At 49.3% G+C, this 18,212-nt stretch overlaps 1 protein-coding gene across 16 annotated transcripts in view; it reads right to left on the bottom strand.

Annotated features, from left to right (window-relative positions):
• Positions 1-18,212, bottom strand: part of LOC137430249 (phosphatidylinositol-3,5-bisphosphate 3-phosphatase MTMR3) — a 105,573-nt gene that overhangs the window by 76,456 nt on the left and 10,905 nt on the right. For 5 of the 16 annotated variants that reach the window (XR_013623857.1, XR_013623858.1, XM_078780447.1 and 2 more), the window contains exon 1: positions 12,870-13,054. The exons of 10 other annotated variants lie outside the window; for them this stretch is intronic. Coding sequence is in view for 4 of the 6 variants with exons in the window: in XM_078780447.1 (XP_078636573.1) it covers positions 12,870-12,886 (17 nt within the window). In the remaining 2 variants the exon portion in view is untranslated. Of the gene's footprint in view, positions 1-12,869; positions 13,062-18,212 lie in introns of those variants that run through there. One more of the 16 variants, XM_068120970.2, reaches the window with a different exon arrangement.

Below are 18,212 nucleotides of genomic sequence, written 5' to 3'. Positions count from 1 at the left end.
CACTGGTAATTCCCTGTTTGTCGTAAAAAGGCGACAAAAAGGGTTGGCGGCAGGAAGGGCATCCGGCCATAAAACATCGCTTCAAAAAGGGGATCCAAAAAAACAACAACAACCACGGTCCCCGAAAAAGGCCAATCCCCGCTTGCGGGGAAAAATGGCCTCTAAAGGTGGTTTTTTTTAAATATGGCCACCATTTTGGAAAATGGCTGCCCTGCCCGACAGAGGTAAAATTTCAAGTGCCTCCATATCTGAAATTGTTTCGTATATAATATTCTATGCTTGTGCCAATTTTGGTGCTTTCATTAAAAAAATGAACAATTGGTTTGATATGTTGACCTAATCGGCTGGACTATAAAGCACTGGAGGTAAGAGAGACAGAACCGCTACTGGAAGGTGGTTCCATAGACGGGAGAAGCAAGGAATAATAGATTTGAGGAGGGCAATTAGTCTTGATTTTGGAAGTGTAATCAGGATGGGGTTCATAAGACTTGCATCCTGGAGGAGGTAGGGTTGGGTCGGTGGACCCACAGAGCAGAGGGAGCAATAATGGAGAGAGGCGGTTAAAAAACAGCGACCTACCTGCGATGTAAAAGGAACAGACCTTGTGCTTTGAACTCATCACACGAGAATGCAATCGTTTTGAGCGCTTCAGATTCCACAGAATCCAGGAGAGCCAGATATGATGCTGGGCGCCAGCCAATAGCGGAGAGCAGTACTCCAATGAGTTATGAACAAGGGTCTTATAGCCTGGAAGTAGCTCAAATTTTCCAAGGAAAGACTCGGTTCGATGGAGTATGCTCAGTCTGCAGCTAACTTGCTAGCAGAGGCCAGCTTTGCTATGTAGTCGGCCCAAGAAAGGTCAGGGGCTGATGGTGAGACCTAGAAGTTCAAGAGACTGAACTTATTCCAGTGGATGATCAAGGAAATAGGTGGGTTTGTTTGACGATCCTTCTGGAACGGCCGAGTGAGAACGAGAATGGAACAAGATTAAAGATAATGTTCCATTTATCAGACGTGTCTAATCTGTTGCAGGAGTGGCAATGCTAATCAAACTAGTGGGTAGAGAGGGTAAGATATTAGGTTTTTTCCCTTCCCCTTCCACCCCCATGACTAGAACCAGATGAGGCCAATTAAGTGTGGATGACATTGGGTCTCAAAGAACAGTGTTGACTGGGACATGCCATTCTGTGTCTCTACCCGACGCTGGAAAAGGGCAGGGACTGTCTTCCATGCAAGGCCATGATTTTGGCTGTGAGGCCCGTGCTCGCACAGATGCAAGTTGATTGGCTGCCTAGTGCTGCCGTCACATGGATCGTGGGCAAGCATTGGCTGAAAGGAACTTGGGCTAATCTGTGTTCTGTCTTCAGGGAAATGGTGGGGGCCAGCAAGTGGTGAAACTATAAATACGCCAGGCCACGGCGCTGTTTATTTATATCTCTCTCTCTCTGGGCCTTTGCTTCTATTGACTGGTTACTGGGTTGGGCAATTTCTGCCTGCAGTCTTCTCTGTGCCACTCCCCCTGTAATCTGCTATGTGACACCCATCCTGGAATCTGCTCGGTCCCACTAATGTCTGGCTTATTGAGGTCTCTAGCTATTCATCATCGCCCAATGGACTAGTTCCCTCAAGTGTGAATGGTGGTTGTCCGACCTAGAGAGGGTACTTTTCTTGAGAATAAGTGTTGTTCAAATTTTAATTGTGTTCTCTAGATCTGTGTTGTTTCGTGCTGGGATGTCCATTTCCATCGTCTCACCTGGTATGTGTAAGAAATTTTTGGATTTGAAAGAGAGCATTGCGCGTCTGGTTCCTGCCATCTTTGGGTTGGTTTGCAAAGCTCTGGAGGGTTAAATGAGTCAATTATAATACAGCATTGCTGACCCACTTGGTTTGGACCATGTTCAGAGTCCAAAACGCACTCCCCATTCGGGTGTATCTTTGTTCCAAATGGTTTCAATCACAGTCATCCTCAAAGCAACTGCATCAGCGTGTACGGTCTCTGCATCAGTTATGGATGCGGTTGTGGTTAGAAGGTTGGCGTAGGGCCGTACACGATAATATTAATAAGTATAAATTACAAGTGCTCCAGCTGATGGCCATCAACCAAGAGGTGAACAGTACACTCTGCATCTGCATCCGCCCATGAATATCTGACGTGTTGAACGGTCAACATCGTGCCATATAAGCATTGGGGGGGGGGGGGGGGAGGGGCAGAGGGGTGTGGGTGGGGGAGGGGCTGAGGGGGTTTTGGAAAAAACTCTGCAAGCAGGTATAACTGTAGTCGGAAGCGTCATAGTCATCATCGGCTCAGTCCTCGTTAAGTCAAAAGACCGACAGAACTCAAGTATCCAGCAGTATTACCAGACTGCCAGAGGTCTAGTGTACAAGAGATGTTGAAGAGGTATCTGTGTTGGACCATGGAGGGGCACTTACTCATCACATGTGTGGTGGTTTGTGGGGCAAATAGACAGAAGAGACATGCTGGATTTAGTGTGGTCTGGAGCCTATGTTGATATTGCATAAGGTAGGGGTGTGTCCAAACTGGAGTCCAGCCAGCTGGAATCTCATTTCACGACTAAGTGCTGCTTCAGAAGAGTGAATTTCAGGGGGTGGGGAGGGGGTATCGTATGCTGGACAATTGGGACACACATCTGTCGTCAAGAATTGTGACTAAAAATCCCAGAACCGCAGCCGCAAAAGTAGGTGCAGAACTGAATACACACCCAACACGACCAATAAGTATCAAAACAGCTCATAAGTTGCACAAAATGCAGGGCTGCCACAAGTAAACCATTGATTACGAAAATAAACTGATGAAGGACTCGTCTTTGAGGCAGTGAAGAAAATGGTCAGATGAGTTCTTCAACCTCATCTGACAATCACCTCTGAGCTCTCTAGCCTCGGTCTGAATCCTGACCCAGCTATAAACTGACATCCCGGTATTTCACAGGCAGGGCGATTTATCAATGCCATTTATCAATGCCATGTGCCATCCCTCGGATGGACGTTAAATATCTGATGGCATTAGTTGGTGGACGTTAAAGACCCCATGGTGTCCTTTGCGAATCGAAGGCAAGCTCTCACCGGCACCCATGGCTAAATTCCAAATTCCTGCCATAACTACTGCTGGGAAGGCAATAGCAAACCACACAGTATAAATCTTGCTCAGGAAGCTGCTTCGGAGGCACAGACGCTCTGTAAAGAGTATGATACAAGGGAGCGAGAGAGAGGCAAAATGGAAATCTTTTGGCCCGATTATTACAGTACATTGCAGAGTACCTGCCAATGACTATGAAAAGCCATCCATTTTGTCGAGCCATTTCGGTCAATTCTCGAGCACAAGCTGAGGAGCAGATTTCCCCAAACAATGTCCCTCAAGGAACTTGAAGCCTTACACGTTGAGGATTGGCATTGATATGGTCACCCGGTCTTCCAGGTTTGAATCTGGCGAGTCGCCTCAATGTGATTGTAACAGTCAACTACAACATTGCTAACTCTGATGTCATAGGTCACATGGTTTAACAGCCATATTGGATTGAAGGAAAACAAACGAGACATTTGTTCAGAATGAATGCACGAGGGTGAGACTGTGCGCTCCACTGCCCGTAGAGCTGGGTTCTGGTGCCCGTAGAGCCGTGCTAGTTTTAGATACAGACAAAGGGATGGGTTGACATCATCTAACTAGACATACAATGGCACATATCTAATATCACGATCAATTACTTTACACTTACCCTATAAATTTACGAAGGAAAAAACTGCTTTATTCTAAGCATGATTAACCCTGAGGAGTAATTTCCACAACAGTATTAATATACCTCAATCAAATGTGCAAAACTTGTACCAGTCAATCCCACTCACCAATAATAAATTCTGTGTTTCTGCCTCAAATTCTGCCTCAACTCTGTGTTTGCCTCTAAATCTTGTGTCCCAAACCCATCCCTCTCTGCACCCACCGTACCCAGTCGTACCCAGCTGCTCCTGGACTCTGTGTCCTTTCCTCCTGACAAGGTGGAAAAGTTTCTGTCAACCCTCGACTCTGATTCTGCAACTGGACCCGACGGCATCAGCCCACGGGTCCTAAAATCTTGTTCTTCCGCTCTTTCACTCCCTCTCTCTGTTCTCTTCACCCTCTCTTTTGCTCAAGGTCATCTGCCATCTGCTTGGAAATCTGCCAACATCACCGCTTTGCACAAAAAAGGTGCAAAAACAGATCCCAGCAACTACAGACCAATCAGCCTTCTCCCAATTATCAGCAAAGTCATGGAATCCATCATTGCTTCAGATATGAAATCTTTCCTCTTCTCCAATGGCTTGATCTCTGATCATCAATTTGGTTTCAGACCTGGACACTCCACTCTGGACATGCTGCTTCTGCTTTCTCAACAATGGATGGAGGTCCTCAATGCCAAACAGGAAATTAGAGCTGTCTCCCTTGACATATCACGTGCCTTCGATACGGTCTGGCACCCCGCTCTGCTCACCAAACTCTCCTCTTTTGGTATCCATGGAAATCTCCACGCATGGCTGGCGGACTTCCTCTCTAGTCGTAGTCAATGTGTGGCCCTGAATGGGTTTCTCTCATCTCCTCTTCCTGTTCAGGCTGGAGTTCCCCAAGGCAGTGTTCTGGGCCCTGTGCTTTTTCTGGTCTTCATCAATGATCTCTCTGACTCTCTTGAAAATCCTCTCTATCTCTTTGCTGATGACTCTACTCTCTGTCGCTCCATTCTTCATCCCTCAGATCAGCAGTCTGCAGCCTCCTCACTCTCTGCAGACCTTGACAAAATCACAGACTGGGCAAACAAGTGGAACATGTCTTTCAATCCTGACAAATCTCACACTCTTACGATGTCTCTCCGAAAAGACCGACTGGACAACCCTCCCATCCACTTTCTGAATAATCCTCTCCAAGAAGTTCTGTCACTCAAGCTTTTGGGTCTCACTATCTGCCATGATCTTTCCTGGGAAAACCACATTTCAAATCTGGCCTCCAAAGCCAGTCGCCGACTGGGCATCCTCCGTCATGCGATGTCCTCCCTTGGCACACCTGAGCTCCTCACCACATACAAGGCTATCATCCGCAGCTCAATGGAATACTGCTCTCCCCTCTGGGCTGGTGCTCCTGTCTCACACCTAGCTCGTCTTCACGCTGTTGAAACCAAAGCATTCAGAATCATTGGAATCTCCCGCGATGAAGCTAACTCCAAGGGCCTCTCACTCACTCACCGCAGGCAGGTTGGTGGTCTTTCTGTCTTCTACCGACTCCTCTCTGGCCTTGCCCCCCCCACCCCCCCCAGCTCTCTCTGGGCTCTGTCCCGCAAATATTCTTACAGGTCGCACAAGACCTGCCTGCAACCCTCTTATGGTTAAACTGCCAAAATCAAGACTCTCTGCTCACCTTCACTCCTTCATTCCTCTTTTCTCCCACCTCTGGAACAAACTCCCTCACTCTCTTCAATCCCACTCCACCCTCCAGGTCTTTAAAACAGCTGTTCACCACCATCTCTTATCTTCCCCCATCCAAAACCTTGATCTTTTCTATCCCCGCTAATTTCACCCCAATTCCACTTTTTTGAAATACCAACTTCTGTCCTGGAAGTCCTTGGTGTCCTTGTGTTTTATACTTCTCCCACCCCCCCATCCCCCTTCCCATGCCTCCTCCCCCCAAGCCCTCTCCCTCCCACACATCTCCCTGCTCTTAAATGTTGTGTGCTCTCAAGTGTTTGTGCTTCCTCTTTTCTTGTCTTCCACTCCCTCTTTTTATATATTTTGTTTGTCTGGTTGATTTGTTTGTGAAGTAAATGTCAGCTCTTTCACGAGCCTCGATTCAGTATACAAAAAAAAAAAAAAAAAAAAAAAAAATGCCCATTTTTTTTGTCCAAACTATCTCAAAGAGCCGTTTAATAAAACAAAATCTCTAAATTGCTGGAAAACGAAGAAGAGACATGTTTTGCGCCTTGCACTCATCAGGACTCACCAGAAAAAAAGATCTAAGACATTTATGCTCACACATTGTTACCATTTGGATGTAGTCTGGTCTGTTAGGGGAAAAATTGTGCAGATTTGTCTACAAGCATGACATTTGGCACACTTGTAGTTTTTGACATGCTGAATTCAAATCTGCCGGGAGCCAAAGCCAATTCTCAATGGGAGCGCCATATTTGACACTTCAAAATGGCCGCCACTCAAAAACGGACTTTTCCGTTACTAGCCAACCAAAAGTCACATAATTACAATTAAAAGCACTTTTCTAGGGTTTTGGACCTCACCGATTCTAAATCTGATGTCTGTTTGACAGTAGCCTTGACAGGAAATTTTTCTTTTTTTTTCTTTTTTTTTGACAATTTTTTTAAATTTAAATTTTTTTATTTAAATTTAATTTTTTTAATTTTATTTCAGGTGCCTGTCGTTCTGCTGTGGGAATAGAAGAATAGAGAATAGAAGTCCTAGCTGTACTGGTGGTGGATGGCAAGGATGGATGCCATCAACTGGGAGCTTTGCTGTGTCTGCCAAGAAGAAAAGGATGAACGGTTGCAGACGCCAACGGAAGAGGGCCTTGCTTCAATTGAGAAAGATCTGAATGGTTTTAAAGCCATTGGTGTCATGCCTTTTTGTTTGAAAGTGTCATGGGCTCAGCTTGATGAGGGCCAGGGCATTGCTCAGACGCTTCAGACACACAATGCCAAATATCACAAAGTTTGCAGAACCTACTGCAGTAACTCTCGCCTGAGAAAGTTCACTAAAAAAGAGGATTCTAGTGACCAAAACTCACCTAAGAAACTACGGTCCAGTTTTGCAGTGTCTTCTGCTCCTCAGAAGTCTCCTTGTTGCATAATATGTGAGGGACAGGACCAAAAGAATCTACGTAAAGTTGAAACATTAAATGTAGACACAAACTTAAAGACCTGGGCTCAGAGCACCAACAATTTCAATCTTCTGGGCAAACTGATTGCCCACGCAGCTGATGCCCACGCTGGTGACACTTACTATCATGTACAGTGTTACTTGCACCTGAGAGACTCAGCTCGTGCTGAGGATCGCAGATCATCTGCAGGTCCTCCTGCCCCTCACTTCAATTCAGTTGCCATTGCGCAAATTGTTGCTTTAGTCGAGGACTCTGACTCAGTCTTCAAACTATCTGCTTTGCAACAGTTATATAGAACACTTGTGGAGCAACAGGGAATTCCCTGTTCTGATACCAGGGAACCACATGCCACACGGTTCAAGGAGTATCTTCTGAAGCTGTTTCCTGAGTCGACAGAGTTCTCCCAGGGCAAGGAAGTCTATATCTCTAGCAACCAGAACGTTGGAGATCTAATAGCTGAAGCCCATAAGTCCCAGATAGGTCAGGATGATGCTTTGTTGTTGATGCGAGCAGCAGTAATACTTAGGAAATGCTGTCTCCAGAGGCAAGAACCATTTACTGGTTCTTTTGCCTCTGATTCCCTGACATCTCCCATCCCTGGACAGCTGAGAAGCTTCCTCAACATCCTGCTCCAGGGCCCCTCAATCTTGCGTGAACAGAGCAATGAGGAGTTGCAGGCGCAGGTACAAGGCAGGGCAAGAGTTGCAAGCGCCATTGCCCAGCAGATTATTTATAATACCTGCAGTGGTTCACATCATGCCACAAAGTCCAGCAACATCCATCACAACAAAGAACATGAGACCCCTTTCCCTTTGTACCAGGGCCTCAAGCTGCATGGTGAGGGTAGGCGGAAGAAAGATCAATAATGCCAATGCCTTTGGGGTTTCTGTGTCTTACAGTCGTGTCTTGGAGATCAGGCGATCCATGGCACGAGCACACGTCAAACAGTTTGTCCAGGATGGAGTTGTGCTGCCCACAAACATCCGTAGTGGGATCTTCGTGACCTTTGATGTAGACAACTTGGATAGCAGCAACCAAGGTAACTTCTCCCATGATGAGTTCCATGGGACAGCAATCAGCATGACAAACCACCCGTCTTGGGACAACCAAGGAGTACAGCGACCCTCTATCGAGCTGGATCCTACAGACACTACTGTACCACAACTTCCTGAATCCTACACAGTGGTTCAGCCAGCTGAATTCTCAGGCAATGATTTGCATGTACCATGTACTCCAGATCTCAATTCTCGGCCATCTCATAATCTGCTACATGGAGCCAAATTCAAGGATGAGTCCTGGATGGCACATGTGTCCACAGTGTTGAAACAGGACACATTGCCAGAAGGTGAAGTCATCACCTGGTCAGGCTACAACTCCCGACTCATGAGTGATGACTCTGTGAAGCCTAAGGCATTGATAGGGGTTCTACCTCTGTTCCCTGACAAAGCAGCCACACCTTCTATGATGAAACATGCAATGCATCTCACAGTGCAAGGCACAGAGGCCCTCAACCCTGGTCAAACTCATGTGCTTGGTGGTGACCAGCCTCTGTATGCCATCGCTAAGCAGCTGCAGTGGTCATTCCCTGACACAATGGGGGAAGATAAGCTGGTCCTGATGATGGGCGCTCTACACATAGAGGACAAATTGCACTAGATGATTGGTAAGTTGCTGCGGGACTCTGGGTGGAGCAACATTCTTACTCAGGCCCAGGTCCTCACATCTGGCCGTGCCCAGTCTGTGCTTCATGAGCATCATATAAAGCGCACTCGCTATGCTCACCAGGTCTCTGTCATGGGTCTGTATCTCCTCAGACAGAAGTCATACTCCAATTACTGCTCTGGTGTTGAGGAACCACCTGAGTCTCTAGAGATCTGGGCTCAAAGGTCCAGAACTCACAATCCCATGTTCATGTTCTGGTCTACCATCGTGGACCTGGAGCTCCTAATGTGCCGCTTCATCCTTTCTCTCCGTGAGGGAGACTTCCTGCTGTATGTGCTTGTCTGTGATGAGCTGTGCTCCTGGTTCCATGTGATGGACCACACAAACTATGCTCGTTGGCTACCAGTGCATGTGCGGGATATGGTCCAGTTGCCTGAGAAGCACCCACAGTTGTATGCTGAATGATGATCGCAGTCAATGCACGCCATGGCTGTGAGGCACCGAGTGAACTGGATAACAACAGACTTGTTACAGTGCTGCAGTCGTCTCACACCAAGCCAAGCATGTGTACCACGCTTAGAGATGATTAGCCCTGACCCTGACCTCCTGCCCGGAGGAGTGTGCATGGGAATCGCACCCACCCCATGGAGGAATGCATGCGGGCATCGCACCCACACCATGAAGGAGTGCATACGGGCATCGCACCCACACCATGAAGGAGTGCATACGGGCATCGCACCCACACCATGAAGGAGTGCATACGGGCATCGCACCCACACCATGAAGGAGTGCATGCAGGCACCACAACCACTCCGTAGAAGAGTGTGCATGGGCATCACACCCACACCATGAAGGAGTGCATGCGGGCATCGCACCCACACCATGAAGGAGTGCATGCGGGCATCGCACCCACTCCGTAGAGGAGTGCGCACGTGCATCGCACCCACCCCGTGAAAGAGTGTGGGGATGCATCACACCCACTCCATGGAGGTGTGCGCACCGGCATCGCACCTACCCCGTGGAGGAGTGCGTGCGGGCATCCCACCCACTCCATGGAGGTGTGCGCACCGGCATCGCAACCACCCTGTGAAGGAGTGCGCGCTGTCATCGCACCACTCCATGGAGGAGTGTGCATGGGCATCGCACCCACCCCGTCGAGGAGTGCGTGCAAGCATCGCACCCACACTGTGGAGGAGTGTGTGCGGGCATAACAACCACCCCGTGGAGGAGTGCATGCGGGCATCGCACCCACCCCGTGTAGGAGTGCGCGCGTGCATCGCACCCACCCCGTGAAGGAGTGCGCGCATACATCACACCCACCCCGTGAAGGAGTGCACGTGGGCATAGCACCCACCCCATGAAGGAGTGTGCACAGGCATCGCACCCACCCCGTGAAGGAGTGTGCGGGACATCGCACGCACCCCGTGAAGGAGTGCCCGTGGGCATCACACCCACCCCGTGAAGGAGTGTACGCAGGCATCGCACCGACCCCATGGAGGAGTGCGGCCATTGCACCCACCCCGAGGAGTGCCCGTGGGCATCGCAACCACCCCGTAGAGGAGTATGTGCAGGCCTCGGACCCACCGCGTGGAGGAGTGCGTGTGCGCATCGCACCCACCCCGTGGAGGAGTGTGTGCGGGCATCGCACCCACCCCATGGAGGAGTATGTGCGGGCATCGCATCCACCTCATGGAGGATGGCGCATGGGCATTGCACCCACTTCGTGGAGGAGTGCGCGTGGGCATTGCACCCACCACGTGAATGAGTGTGTGCGGGCATCGCACCCACCCCATGGAGGAGTACGTGCGGGCATTGCATCCACCTCATGGAGGAGTGCGCGTGGGCATTGCACCCACCTCATGGAGGAGTGCGCATGGACATTGCACCCACCTCATTGAGGAGTGTGCGTGGGCATTGCACCCACCTCATGAGGAGTGCGCGCGGGCATCGCACGTACCCCATGGAGGAGTGCGCGCGGGCATTGCACCCACATTGTGGAGGAGTGCGCGTGGGCATCGCACCCACCCGTGGAGGAGTGCATGCGGGCATCCCACCCACCCTGTGGAGGAGGGCGCATGGGCATTGCACCCACCTCGTGGAGGAGTACGCGCGGGCATTGCACCCACCTCGTGGAGGAGGGCGCATGAGCATTGCCCCCACCTCGTGGAGGAGTGCACGCGGGCATCACACCCACCTCGTGGAGGAGTGCGCGCGGGCATCCCACCCACATCATGAAGGAGTACATGCGGGCATCACACCCATTCCATGGAGGAGTGTGCATGGGCATCACACACACCCCTTGGAGGAGTGCATGCGGGCATTGCACCCACTCCGTGGAGGAGTGTGCATGGGCATCACACACACCCCTTGGAGGAGTGCATGCGGGCATTGCACCCACTCCGTGGAGGAGTACGCACGTGCATCGCACCCACCCCGTGAAAGAGTGCACGCATGCATCACACCCACCCCATGGAGGAGTGCATGCGGGCATAGCACACAATCCGTGGAGGAGTGCGTGCGGGCATCGCACCCACCCCGTGGAGGAGTGCGTGCGGGCATCGCACCCACCCCGTGGAGGAGTGCGTGCGGGCATCGCACCCACCCCGTGGAGGAGTGTGTGCGGGCATCGCACCCACCCCGTGGAGGAGTGCGTGCGGGCATCGCACCCACCCCGTGGAGGAGTGCGTGCGGGCATCGCACCCACCCCGTGGAGGAGTGCGTGCGGGCATCGCACCCACCCCATGGAGGAGTGCGTGCGGGCACCGCACCCACCCCATGGAGGAGTGCAAGCAGGCATCGCACCCACCCCGTGGAGTAGTGCATGCGGGCATCGCACCCACCTCGTGGTGGAGTGCGTGCGGGCATTGCACCCATCTCGTGAAGGAGTGCGAGTGGGCATAGCACCCACCTCGTGAAGGAGTGCGAGTGGGCATCGCACCCACCTCGTGAAGGAGTGCGAGCGGGCATCGCACCCACCTCGTGAAGGAGTGCGTGCGGGCATTGCACCCACCTCACGAAGGAGTGCATGCGGGCATTGCACCCACCTCGTGAAGGAGTGCATGCGGGCATTGCACCCACCTTGTGAAGGAGTGCGCGCGGGCATCACACCCACCTCATGAAGGAGTGCGTGCGGGCATTGCACCCACCTCATGAAGGAGTGCGTGCGAGCATTGCACCCACCTCATGAAGGAGTACGTGCGGGCATTGCGTGCGAGTGCGTGCGGGCAATGCACACGGGCATTGCACCCACCTCGTGGAGGACTAGGAGTGCGTGCGGGTATTGCACCCACCTCATGAAGGAGTGCGTGCGGGCACTGCACCCACCTCGTGAAGGAGTGCGTGCGGGCATCACACCCACCTCATGAAGGAGTGCGTGCGGGCATCGCACCCACCTCATGAAGGAGTGCGTGCGGGCATTGCACCCACCTCATGAAGGAGTGCGTGCGGGCATTGCACCCACCTCGTGAAGGAGTGCGTGCGGGCATTGCACCCACCTCGTGAAGGAGTGCGTGCGGGCATCACACCCACCTCATGAAGGAGTGCGTGCGGGCATCGCACCCACCTCATGAAGGAGTGCGTGCGGGCATTGCACCCACCTCATGAAGGAGTGCGTGCGGGCATTGCACCCACCTCGTGAAGGAGTGCGTGCGGACATTGCACCCACCTCGTGAAGGGGTGCGTGCGGGCATTGCACCCCTCCTCATGAAGGAGTGCGTGCGGGCATTGCACCCACCTCGTGAAGGAGTGCGCGCGGGCATTGCACCCACCTCGTGGAGGACTAGGAGTGCGTGCGGGTATTGCACCCACCTCGTAGAGGAGTGTGCACGGGAAACGCACCAACCACCACCCCTAACCTCTCCCCTGAAGAGTGCGGCCGGGGAACGCACCAATCCCTCTTACCTCCCTCCTCCGCCTGGAGGAGTACGCTCAGATGGCGCAACCACCCCCAGGAGTGCCCCGGGCAAAGCACCCAACCGCCTCCCTCACCCCCATGAGTGCGCGCGGTTACGCACCTGCAATTAGGTGCGAAGTACAGTACAACGTATAAAGTTTATCTGATAAAGGAACAGACACTGTAATAAAATCAAGCGATAAAATGAGAGATGATGCTTTTGATAAATTACAAAATCTCAACAAGCAACCACAGCTCATCACAAACCGATGCTCATTGACAAATATTGGGATAGTTCTTGGCTCGGTTAACATTTGCCTGCAGCAGGCCGAACATATGCCGAGCTTCAACCTCTCACGGTCTCCTCAAACCGACTTCGTTGAGCCGGAGGATCAGCCACCGCCCCCTCACACAAGGCCGCGCGTCCGTCACCGCCGCGTCGCGCAAGCAAACCTGCGAGTTCCAGTCATCTGTGCTCGGCACTGACGTCCGGGGGTGCGAGGAAGAGGAAGGCGATAAGGAAACGGACGTAGAACAAATGCCAGGACGAGGATCAGCCTCCACGTCAGATGCAACGATGATTCAACGGCTGGGACTCTCCAAACAACATGGCGGGCAATGGAACGCGTGACGTCATCGCGCGTGACGAAAACCTTCACGTGATCTCAGCGACATCATAGACTTCAGAGACGCTGTCGCGTAAAATTATGAATTTGAAGAAATGTTAAATGGCGAGACGACACACGGAGGTTAGTTCGCATGCGCAAACGATGCCGCGATTCTCTCAGTTTCCTCAGATCACACATAAAATGGAGATATTGTTGATCTGTATGAATTGTTACACAATAAAAACAAGAATGCGGAGATTGTTCTAAAATGTGTGTCGTACAAAGGAATGAGTTATTCACGTCTTTCACGTGCAGTGTGTTTAAAGCCCAACACTTCCTTCCCCCTCCTATTGTCCCGCTCGTGTGAGAAACGTTCCATCTGAAGGTATTTGGCGATTTTCGACGGATCATATTGTCAACTTCCATTTTCGGCCTGTGGGGATGTTATTTGATACTACAACAAAAAGTAATGAAACGAAACTTATGTTGACTCAGTCGAGATTTGAGTGAGTCAAATGAAGAACAGACAAGATTACGTCACTCGTTACAGAGCATCAGAGCCTTCATCAGAGCAACAGACCGAACCTTCATCAGGTTTACATTTAGTATTCCACTGGCAGGTCAGGTCTGGATTCGGACCTGAAACAAAATCTAATGGGGTTGTTAGTTCTCGTCACCGAAACAAACTCAACCACCTCGTTTTGTCAGAAGTCATCCACAACTTTTTGGAATATCATGTGCTATTATATCGTTTTTGGCCATATCTATCACTCAGTGGTGAAGATCACTTAATAAATTATAGTATCTCGATCTTCCCCAAAATATAATCATTTCCTCCTCGTCACACACCCAACCTGCCAACCAAACTTCATCCGAATCAGTCCACAATTGGAGTGCTATCTTCAAACATCCTGAGATTTTGAGATATCGTGTTCACAGACAAACAAAAAAACACACAAAGAATCAACCAGACAAACAAACATATGAAAAACACACAAGCAAACAATAGAAACAAACAAACAGACAAACAAACAAGAGAAACAAACAAACAAACATACAAACAAACAAACAGAACAAACAAACAGACAAACAAACTAGAACGCCACTCAGTAGAGCGCATACTCCCGCCGTGGGTCAAGTTGGAATAATACGTTTTGTTTAACATCCCCTCTCCCCAAAACAACAAGCATTCTGAGTATTGCGCTGCAATACATGTCCCCTACCAAAGTTCAAAGTGCCATAACTTTGTCAAAAATGATCGAATATGCAAATTTATGCACGGTTGATGCTGGTTTTTAAACTTGATCTGAGGTATGCTGAGACACGTGTGTCACGCCTCGCCTCGTTGATAAGCCCGCAAGGCCGCTCCGTGCAGCGGCCTGCACGTATTGCACTGTGTGAATTATATAAACTAGGGCGTGCCCGTACGTGGGTGCAAAAAAACATGCGTGCAAACAACAACAACAAAAAAATACTTTGAAACCATGTGGCAGTAACGACCACAGAACCCCCCCCCACCCCTCTATTTACATGAAATGGTTTGGTCCATTCGCAAAGCCAAAGCGAACAGCTTGCGTTACTTTTACTAATAGCTCGGTAACTACTTGTCCGATTAATATGAAACCTTGAAAAGGCACATCCTCAGGTCCCCAGCAATATACCTGGCAAGTTTCAAGTATATCGGACCCGTGGTTGTCGAGAAACAGCGGTCACAGACAAACAAACACACAGACACACACACAGACACACACACAGAGATTACTGGAATTATAGATAGACTAGGGCATGCCCGTACTATATATACTAGGGCATGCCCGTACTATATCTATATCTAAAATTATATCCCCCCCCTCTATTTACATGAAATGGTTTGGTCCAAAGCGAACGGCTTGCGAGTACAGTGACAATCCCCCCCCTCTATTTACATGAAATGGTTTGGTCCATTCGCAAAGCCAAAGCGAACGACAGTTACGAATCGCAGTTACGATGAATCGCAAAGTAGTTTTAATTAGTTTTAAAACATAGTTTAACGCCAACATAGTTTGCCAACGTGAAATAAATGAATACGCTCTCAAATGTGCCGTCCGAGGCAGAGTGTGTTCGCCACGTTCGGCACACGCGATAGCTCGCTGCTCTCTGATTGGTTGAATCGTTTTTTGGACATAGCTCGGTAAGTAATTGTCCGATTAATATGAAACCTTGAAAAGGCACATCCTCGGGTCCCCAGCAATATACCTGGCAAGTTTAAAGTATATCGGACCGGTAGTTGTCGAGAAACAGCGGTCGCATACACACACACAGAGATTACTGGAATTATAGATAGATATCTAAAATTATATCCCCCCCCCCTCTATTTACATGAAATGGTTTGGTCCAAAGCGAACGGCTTGCGAGTACGGTGACAATCCCCCCCCCCCTCTATTTACATGAAATGGTTTGGTCCAAAGCGAACGGCTTGCGAGTACGGTGACAATCCCCCCCTCTATTTACATGAAATGGTTTGGTCCAAAGCGAACGGCTTGCGAGTACGGTGACAATCCCCCCCCCCCCCCTCTATTTACATGAAATGGTTTGGTCCAAAGCGAACGGCTTGCGGAGTTTGGTAAAGAAATCGCCATAGCTCGGTAACTACTTGTCCGATTAATATGAAACCTTGAAAAGGCACATCCTCAGGTCCCCAGCAATATACCTGGCAAGTTTCAAGTATATCGGACCCGTGGTTGTCGAGAAACAGCGGTCACAGACAAACATACAAACATACAAACATACAAACATACAAACATACAAACATACACACAGAGATTACTGGAATTATAGATAGAAGATAGATGATTACCAACTCACGGTCTGAGGTACTGGCGATTCAAGAGATATCCATTTTTTTATTTCGTTTAATTAACGATATCTGCCAAACCACGTGCCCTATCGCAAATTCCAAAACGACATTTTAGTAGACTGACGTGCTGAACAGATTTGTGAAGTTTCCCCTCGATTGGATCAAAAATGAGGGAGCTCGGTTTTAAAGGTTCATGCTTAAAAACGTCATAACTCTGAAACCATGTGACGCATGACGTCATGCTCGCTGACTTTTTTGTTCGTCATGGGTATGCGATTCTGCCTGCAAAGTTTGGCCTCGATCTGTTCAGCCGTTGCAGAGAAAAAGAGGTTTTCGTGTTTTTACGAAAAACAATATGGCGGCCGAACCACGTGACATGTGACGTCATAATTGCCATTAAAATATTCTACAGACCGAGTCCCTCCTACGGTGAAAATTTGATCTCAATCGGTCCAATTATTGCAGAGAAATTGGTTTTTAAAGGAAATTAAAACTTCAAATGGCACTGAGTTAAGGATCATCAGAATTATCAGAATTCCCAAAGTTCAAAGTGCCATAACTTTGTCAAAAATGATCGAAACGTCGTGAAGTTCGAACTTGATCTGTAACTTATCATGAGGAAACCATGTGCCAAGTTTGAAATCATTAGCATTAAGCGTTTAGAAAAACATTCCGGAAAACTGTTCTTTGCGTGATGGACTGACGGACTGACAGACTGACGGACTGACGGACGGAGGGACGGCGTGCAAACCTATCGTCCCCTCCGGTGTACACCGGTAGGGGACTAATAACAATAAACGCTTTAATGCAGTAAAACAGAAGAAAAAAAATCCCCAAAAAATTCCCCAAAAAAATTCCTGGATCCGGAATAATATCCTGAGCTGAATAATAATATCCAAATCCGTTCAGAACTTTTCCAGATATCTTGTTCACAAACACACGAACAAACGAACATACGAACACACATACGCACACACACACACATGGACGCACACGATCAAATGCATTACTCCCTGGCGAGAGTAACAAACAAACAAACAATCATAGAAACAAACAAACAGACAAACATACAAACAGACAAATAAATAAACAGTCAAACAAACAAACAGACAGACAAACATACAAACAACTAAACAAACAAACAAAGAGACAAACAAACAACGAGACAAACAAACAACGAGACAAACATACGAGACAAACAAACAAACAGACAATCTCAGCTCCATACATCAACCCTCAGATCGGCAGTCTGCAGCCTCCTCACTCTCTGCAGACCTGGACAAAATCACAAACTAGTCAAACAAGTGGAACATGTCTTTAAATCCTGACAACTCTCACACTCTCACTTTGTCTGTCCGAAAAGACCGTCTGGAAAACCCTCCCATCTACTTTATGAACAATCCTCTCCAAGTTCTGTCACTCAAGCTTTTGGGTCTCACTATCTGCCAAGATCTTTCCTGGGAAAACCACATTTCCAAGCTGGCCTCCAAAGCCAGTCCCCGACTGGGCAGCCTCCGTCATGGGAAGTCCTTCCTTGGCACTTCTGAGCTCCGCACCACATATAAGCCTTTCATCTGCAGCTCAATGGAATAATGCTCTCCGCTCTGGGCTGGTGCCGCTGCCTCACACCGTACTCGGCTTCACGCGGTTGAAACCAAAGCTTTCAGAATCATTGGAATCTCCCGCGATGAAGCTGATTCTGAAGGCCTTTCTCTTTCTCACCGCAGGCAGGTTGGTGGTCTTTCTGTCTTCTACCGACTCCTTTCTGGCCGAGCTCCCTCACCCTGCTCAGTCTGTGTTCTGTCCCCCAAATTTTCATATAAGACGCACAAGATCTGCCAGCAACCCTCTTATGGTTAAACTGCCAAAATAAAGACTCTCTGCTCACCTTCACTCTTTCATGCCTCTTTTCTTCAGCCTCTGGATCAAACTCCCTCACTCTCTTCCATCCCACTCCACCATCCAGCTCTTTAAAACAGCTGTTCACCACCATCTCTTATCTTCCCCCATCCAAAACCTTGATCTTTTCTACAACCGTTAATCCACCCCAAATCCACCTTTTTCAAATTCTGACTTCTTTCCTAAAAGTCCCAGTAGTGTCCATTTGTTTTATACCGTGTACTCCCCACCTCCCACCCTCCCTCTCCTCACCCACTTCCGTCTCCCTCCCTCCCACAAATCTTCCGTTGTCCTTGCTCTCGACTGTTGTTGTGCTTGTGTGTTTCCAACTCTCTCCCCCTCTTGTCTCCTGCTCCCTTAATTATATGTTTTCTGTGTCTCTGTTTATGTATTTGCATTCCAAGTGTTAGCTCTTACACGAGCCTCGACTTTGTATTCAAAAAAATATATTTC

Source organism: Myxine glutinosa, chromosome 6, assembly GCF_964187855.1.
Source record: "Myxine glutinosa chromosome 6, kmMyxGlut1.1, whole genome shotgun sequence".
NCBI lineage: Eukaryota > Metazoa > Chordata > Myxini > Myxiniformes > Myxinidae > Myxine > Myxine glutinosa.
Note: the sequence above shows the minus strand (reverse complement) of the source record. Positions and strands in the feature narration are given on the sequence as shown.